Here is a 7788-nt window from a genome sequence, read left to right as displayed (position 1 = left end):
CAGGCTGGTCTCGAACTCACAGAGATCCACCTGCCTCTGCCTCCCGAGTGCTGGGATTAAAGGCGTGCGCCACCACCGCCCGGCTTCTATTTCTTTAAAAAAAAAAAAAGCCATATAGTCTTATTTAACCCCTTAGTTCTGTCCATCAGCTATCTGCTGAGATTGACCAGCAAATTCTGTTACTTGGAAGGATTTTTCAGGCTGGAGAGACGATTCAAAAGTTAAGAATACAGGTTGCTCTTCCAGAGGTCCTGAGTTCAATTCCCAGCCACCACATGGTTGCCCACACTATCTATAATGAGATCTGATGCCCTCTTCTGGCCCGTAGTGATATACGCAGGCAGAACACTATACATAATAAATAAATCTTAAAAAAAAAAATAATTTTCCAAAATTTCTCAGAGCCCCCAAAAAGCTTTTGTTTTGTTCTGTCTTGGTGTTTTTGTTTGTTTGTTTGTTTGTTTTTAAAGATTTGTTTATTTATTGTGTATACAACATTCTGCCTCCATGTATGCCCGCATGCCAGAGGAGGGCACCAGATCTCATTACAGATGGTTGTGAGCCACCATGTGGTTGCTGGGAATTGAACTCATGACCTCTGAAAGAGCAGCCGGTGCTCCTAACCACTGAGCCATCTCTCCAGCCCTGTCTTGGTGTTTGTTTTGTTTTTTTTTTCGAGACAGGGTTTTTCTGGGATTTTGGGGTCTTTCCTGGGAACTAGCTCTGTAGACCAGGCTGGTCTCGAACTCACAGAGATCCGCCTGCCTCTGCCTCCCGAGTGCTGGGATTAAAGGCGTGCGCCACCATCGCCCGGCTTGGTGTTTTTTGAGGCAGAGTTTGTGTGTGTAGCTCTGGCTGTCCTGGATCTCACTCTGTAGACCAGGATAGTCTCAAACTTACAGATTTGCCTGCCTCTGCCTCCTAAGTGCTGGGTTTGAATGTGTGGACCACCAACGCCCATCCTAAGATCTTTTCTTAGTAAAGGAAATGTAGAGCCGCGTTTTTAGGAAATTTGTTTGCTGTCTCCGTTTCACACCTCTGCTTGACCCACCACCTGTGCTTTGATTTCTTGAGAAGAAAATGCTGAGCCAGATCTGGATGACAATGAGGAGGAGGAGGAGCCTGCTGTAGAGATTGAACCTGAGCCAGAGCCTCAGCCTCAACCTCAGCCTGTGGCCCCAGCCCCACCACCTGCCAAGAAGAGGAGAGGGCGACCTCCTGGAAGAACCAACCAGCCCAAACAGAACCAGCGTAAGTTGCCTGCCTTGTCTCAGTAGGCATCTTTTCCCTCGTTTGAGGAGGCCATATGGGTCTGTTCTTGTAGAGGTAGGCACTGAGCCATGAAAAAAAAGTTAAGGTCACATTGGCCAACACTCTCGGGAAACTTGTTTTTGTTTGTTTTGTTTTAAAGGAAGTTTTCTATAAAAGCTTGTTACAGGGGCTGGAGAGATGACTCAGTGGTTAAGAGCATTGCCTGCTCTTCCAAAGGTCCTGAGTTCAGTTCCCAGCAACCACATGGTGGCTCACAACCATCTGTAATGAGGTCTGATGCCCTCTTCTGGCCTGCAGATATACACACAGACAGAATATTGTATACATAATAAATAAATAAATATTAAAAAAAAAAAAGCTTGTTACATTCCAGGCGAAAACATCCAGAGTAGAAGGGTGCTGGAGTCCTAAAGGCAATACATTGTTAACGTGGGAGAGTTTGTAAAAGAAGCAGTCCCCATCACCTGCAGAGCTGATGTGGTTATGGATAGAATGAGGGATGAAATAAAGGAGTGCACCAAGAGTGTCCGTCTAGAGAGGGTCTAGCCCGTAAAGCTGAGTACCATTACCACCCACAGTTCCATCCCTTGGGGGAGTAGGGCTGGCCCAGAAGTGTGTTCCCTTTCAGGTACACTGCACAGGTGGCAGCAGTCTCTAGATCTCAGAACAGCCTTTTCCTCTTGAAATTCCAAGTTTAATCTGTTAGAACTCCCTGAGCCCCATGTTCAGATGGCCATCACAGGAAAGAGTTAACTCTGGATCTAGAACCAGGCTCTTTATTTCACCTACACAACACTCGACTGGAGCATTACAGAATCAGAACTGTCTGCTCCATCATACACTCTGACTGTTCCTAGTCATGTGCTGTGCCTCACATTACTGTAAATCCTAAATTCACAACATACGCGATTTGGAGGCCTACAAAGATGAATGTCAGCATTTGGTATTTGACAATTTCTAGCTTATTGAGCTTTTATATATTACCACTTAATATTAGCAGGGGCTTGTCTTGCCTTTTTTTTTTTCCTTTTCCTTCATCACTAAGGCTTTTTATGATGCTCCCATCCCACTCACTTGTCAGCTTATGAAAGGGTCCTGTGCTCTCGGGGCTTTAATGGGCCGTTTGTTTTCTTCCTGCTCTTTGCCAGCAACAGCCATCATTCAGGTTGAAGACCAGAATACAGGTGCAATTGAGAACATTATAGTTGAAGTCAAAAAAGAGCCAGATGCTGAGCCTGCGGAAGGTGAAGAGGAGGAGGCTCAGGCAGCCACCACAGATGCCCCCAATGGAGACCTCACACCTGAGATGATCCTCAGCATGATGGACCGGTGATGACGGGGCCTTGCCCATCACCAGGACTATTGGGGCTGTGTTTAAACGGCCGCATCTTAATTTTCTCTCTTCTTTCTTTTGGCTTTGGGAACGGCATAATTTTACACCATTTTACCAAACATATTGAGAACGAAAGCTTCAAGGATGATGTTAGAAAAATGTGATTTACTAGAACTTGTTTGATGTTAGCAAATCATGGAATGTTCTAAGTCTCTGAGGGTTTACTGTGAAGTGCTAAGGACAGTGTTGATACCTAACTAGTTTTCTTAGATGGAAACAGACATTGAACCCTCTCTCTTGATTTAGTAAACAACTCCAAATGGCCACGGGTTTCCCAGAGTTCTATGGTCTTCCCAAGAGAGTTTTTAATTGTAAATGCAGACTTGGGAAAGACTTAGACTTTTAACCTGGTTTTTGCTTTTGCTTTTCCCTGACTCCCTTTGCTCGGAGTCAGCTGCACACCAATAGGATGGCATGCTACGATCAGTTTCTGTCCTGAGTACTTTGCCGCTTTCTTGGCAAAGTTTCTGGTATGGTCAAGCTTGTAAATAACCTTTTTTACATTTTAATCTTTTCCATTAATTAAGAGGTTGAAAAGAAGTGCAGTGTAAGAAAACCCAGCATTTTAATTACTTGCAAATTAAGGTACCACGGACTCAGTGGTGTGTAAATGTTGAATCGGATCCCAATCATGAAGCAGAAGGGCTCTGGACCTGCTGCCGGCGAGTGGTGACACCATGTGGAAAGTTAGTTTCCAGCTCATGGAGCCAGCATTTGAACCTTAACAGATAACTCTCATTATGATTTCCCATCAACATTTTCTTTGCTCTGTTTGTAGCTGAATGTTATATTTTTTAAATCTCTGTTAAAGCCAGAATAGTTGATTATGAATGGGCCACAGCAGCCTTGGCAAGCTGAGCCAGAAAATTTCACTTGGTCAGTAATTTAAACTTTGGATCTAAAAAAAAAAATTAATAATGTGAAGCAAACCAACTTCAAAAGTGATTCTTGCACATGAATTGTCACATGTTGACATGTGTTTTTTTAAAGAGCCTCAGTCTGACTGATTTCAAACCCTTTTTTCTTCTGTGTATTGCTTTAAGAGAGCCATCAGTTAGCTATCAGACTCTAGGTTGATGCATTTTTGTACTTAGCTGTACTGTGTGATATTTTTCATTATTTTAGGACGCCAACATGAGGACCTGTAATAAAATATGTAATGGGGTTGAAAGCTGGGGAGGAGGATCTACTGCTGTACAGCTAATAAATGATAACGGATTAACAGGCACTCACTCTGCAGACTCCTTGTGTTATTCCTGTTTGCTAGGGTCCCTCGGGCCTGTGCACAGCTTTCTCTCTGCAACGGTCTGGAGATAGATGGGCCTGACAAATGACAGCATGTGAATGCAGCCTGCTTCAAGCTGTGATGCCCTACAAGTGTGGGGCACAGCCTCCTGCTTCCATGATACACCTGAGAAATGCCTGTCCCTTGCACAGCTAGTGTTGCCAGAGGGTGCTGGTGGGAGGCTGTGTCCATGAGATCTGCTTCAGGAAGGTTTAGGGTCAGCCCTAGTTTCTAGCCAGACAAAGAGAAAAGCTGGGCTCAACCCGTGACAACGCTAGCAAGGTAAGGCAGGCCGAGGGCGGGCTCCGGCAGTCATTCTTACTTAGCTCCACAAGGGGATTCAGAGACCTACATTGTAGTGGAAACACATTTGAACTTCAGCCATCGTGGGTGTGTGGGGGTGTGGTTTCACCAAAAATACTTATTACTGAATTTCTCTGTGTTATTTCACCAAAAGTCCAATACTGGTTTTTAGATGTTTTTCAGTGAGAAAAAAGGCAAAGGGCTTTTCATGCAGCTTGTACCTTGCCTTGTGTTGCCTTACTGAGGAAAACATAATGGGTTTCTTGAGTCTGGAAAATTCCAGACTAAGCAGGCATCTCACCCAAATGATTATTAGTGTCCTCGGACTGTCGGAATTATTTGTAATAGAAGTCCCTTTTACAGAACAGCCTGTTCTGATGACCTACATCATCAGTAACACACACCCCCATTTATGTATACTCAAATTACCGGAAATTTTCAGAGTAAATCAGTCTTGACTGACTCAGTGGGAAGGGTAAGACAGGAAGAGAGGTTCTGATGGTGCTAAAGACAACGGTTTTCCAAAGCTCATGCTACATCTGGACATGGAGTCCACTAAACTCCAAATCATCAGAAGCTGGTCATCACCCCTATTCTCTGAGAAAACTTGGGCAAATCCCTGAACCTACAGTAATCTATAGTCTGTAATCTATTCTTTGCATCCCTGACCTGGCTTCAGCCCTTTCCACAGCTGTCCTGTTCAGTGTGCATCTGTGTGAACCCTCATTGGTTTAGTCAGATTCTCTTCTAGTTAAACTACCTGTGGTAGGGGCTGGAGAGATGGCTCAGCGGTTAAGAGCACTGCCTGCTCTTGCAGGGGTCCTGAGTTAGTTCCCAGCAACCACATGGTGACTCAAAACCATTGATAATGACATGATCTCATGCCCTGTTTTGGCCTGCAGGCAAATATGCAGACAGAGCACTACTCACAGTTTAAAAAAAAAAAAATGCCTGTCGTGAGTGCGCCAAATGCCACTGTCCTCACCCAGTGTTCCTCAGCAGACAGTCTATTTGTTCCTGTTGAGCTTCGGCATCACCTGTAGGATCTGCCCAAGTATTCTTGGTCTCAAATTGTACTGACCACTAACAGCTGTGTAGCTAGACCCGGTTGCCTCTGCAGATCCTGTTTTCCCAGTACTAACTCTATAAGTGTTGTGTCTGGCCTTGGGCACTACTGTAGCTCTTTGACAGCCACCCCTTCTCGTTTTAGTCGGAAAGATCCCAGTGGGACTAGGTTTTCTGTTTTTGAAGCCCCAGAGTTGCCATGGTAGATTTGGCAAGTGGAAGTGTTCACTGAATACACATCTGGATGGAATACACACTGAAGCCAGGTGTTCTGACACCCCAGTGAAATACCAGCTCTTGAGAGGAGGAGGCAGGAGTTCAAAGCTGACTCACTGGCCCACACATGTAATTCTAGCACTCAGGAAGTGAAGCGGGATTGCCACAAATTTAAGGCCAGCATGGACTACATAGTATCTGGCAGCCAGGGATAACAAGACCCTGTGCCAACAGAAAGGGAGCTGGAGAAACAGTTCAGTACCTTCCTGCTTCCTGCTCCTACAGAGGACCAGAATTTGGCTCCAGCACCCACTGAGGCAGGGCACAACTACCTATCATTCTAGGTGATCCGATGCCCTCTGACCTCTGTGCAGACACGCAAATTAAAAAAAAAAGTTCTGAGAATATCTTAGGTGTCGGTAGCTTCCGAAAAACTAGTGAGGCTAAGTGTCAAAGTCCATTCACTTTGCCTTTCAAGACCCGCATTCTTGGCCATAATGTGCATGAGACTAGATTTTGTCACCCTAAAAGTCATTTGTGAATTCCAGATGGCCTTACAGCCTTAGGCTGAGAGGTATCAGAACGTCTTGGTTCTGTCTGCATCTGCTCCAGCCAAGCCCTCCGTCTGCCTTGAGCAGTCATACCATGTACCTCCACCTTAAATGGCAGTGTCATCCCCCAAGTTCCTCCATCTCTACTTCCCATCTTGTCCCGTGTTTTGGTGGAAATCGACAAACATGTGTGAAGAGGCTTGTTCTCATCACAGTGCAGGGAATTAAACTCGGGTTTCACAGGCAAAGCAAATGCTCCTGGTGCTTAGCCATTTTGTTTTGAAGAGACAGGGTCTCTGTGTTGCCCAGAAAAGTCCTGATGATTTAGAATGGCTGGTACTTGGTCAAGAAGATCTTGTCTAGAAAATGTGTCCAATCTCACCCCCAAGTCTGGGAAAGAAGCTGAGAGCTACCCAACACAGTCTCCTACTTTCCAGGACATTCCATTCCTCTCTGGCTAACCCGTGGAAAGGGCAGTTAGAAGTGGGATTTTTTTTTAATATTTATTTATTTATTTATTTATTTATTTATTTATTTATTTATTTATTAGGTATACAATATTCTGTCTGTGTGTATGCCAGAAGAGGGCACCAGATCTCATTATAGATGGTTGTGAGCCACCATGTGGTTGCTGGGAATTGAACTCAGGACCTTTGGAAGAGCAGGCAATGCCCTTAACTGCTGAGCCATCTCTCCAGCCCTAGAAGTGGGATTTAATGGAAGTGTCTGGACATGGTTTTAAATCTGTGAACCCTGGAACCTAGTCCCTTGGCTTTGGTAAGACAGTATGCTTTTGGCTAGCATACCTCATGACTGTGTCTACCTTCCTTTTCAAGCAAATTCTCCCTAAATCTAAAGGCAGACATGGAGACATACATGTACCTGGTATTTGCTCATGCATCACTCCAGCATTCCCTGCAGTTCAGGCCATAATTAACTAGAGCTATCTGTCTCCTAAGAGCCCTAGTCTGCCAGGGAATGGTGGCACACTCAGAGGAAAAAAAAACTTGCTTTGGAAAAAAAAGTAACATAATAAATAATAAGCACAAATTTAAAGAACAGAGACTGCTACAAAAAGATATGGCTTTTGTTTGTTGTTTTGGCTTGTTTGTTTGTTTTGTTCTAGACAGTTTCACTGTGTAGACCTAGCTGGCCTCAAACTCACAGAGATCCACCTAGCCCCCACCACCTGTGCTGTGATTAAAAGCATGCGGGACCATTGCCCGACTTTTGTGGGGTTTTTTGTTTTTGTTTTGAGACAAGGGTCTGTACACAGGCTTGGTTGTAGATAAGGCTCTGACCAAACTCAAGAGTGTGCTATGATTAAAAGCAGGCACCAAACCGGGTGGTGGTGGTGGCGGCTCACACCTTTAATCCCAGCACTCAGGAAGCAGAGGCAGGCGGATCTCTGTAGAAGGAGCTTCAGGCCGCTTCCCACCTCCCAGCACCCGGCCACTGGCTAGCTTAACTCAAAATAATTACATGGAAACTGTATTCTTTTAAACACTGCTTGGCCCATTAGTTCTAGCCTCTTACTGGCTAATCTTGATTAACACATTTCTAATCATCTGTGTAGCACCACAAGGTGCTGGCTTACCAGGAAGGATCTTAACCTGCATCCATCTTGGAGAGGAGAGCTATAGCTTCTGCCCCACGTCCCTTCTTCCCAGCATTCTGTTCGGTCTACTCCGCCTATCTAAATT

The 7788-nt window shown here is 44.9% G+C and overlaps 1 protein-coding gene across 2 annotated transcripts in view; it reads left to right on the top strand.

The window, feature by feature from the left end:
• Ctcf (CCCTC-binding factor) overlaps window positions 1–3891 on the top strand; it is a 52433-nt gene extending 48542 nt beyond the window's left edge. The window contains exons 11-12 of one of the 2 annotated variants that reach the window (XM_005345462.2): window positions 1078–1251; window positions 2421–3891. In XM_005345462.2, the coding sequence (XP_005345519.1) occupies window positions 1078–1251; window positions 2421–2605 (359 nt within the window). In that variant the 3' untranslated portion in view covers window positions 2606–3891. Of the gene's footprint in view, window positions 1–1074; window positions 1252–2420 lie in introns of both variants that reach the window. The other variant, XM_005345461.2, reaches the window with a different exon arrangement.
• Window positions 3892–7788: the final 3897 nt, after the last annotated feature.

The sequence above is a fragment of the Microtus ochrogaster genome, chromosome 4 (genome assembly GCF_000317375.1).
Source record: "Microtus ochrogaster isolate Prairie Vole_2 chromosome 4, MicOch1.0, whole genome shotgun sequence".
In the NCBI taxonomy this organism is placed as follows: Eukaryota; Metazoa; Chordata; class Mammalia; order Rodentia; family Cricetidae; genus Microtus; species Microtus ochrogaster.
Note: the sequence above shows the minus strand (reverse complement) of the source record. Positions and strands in the feature narration are given on the sequence as shown.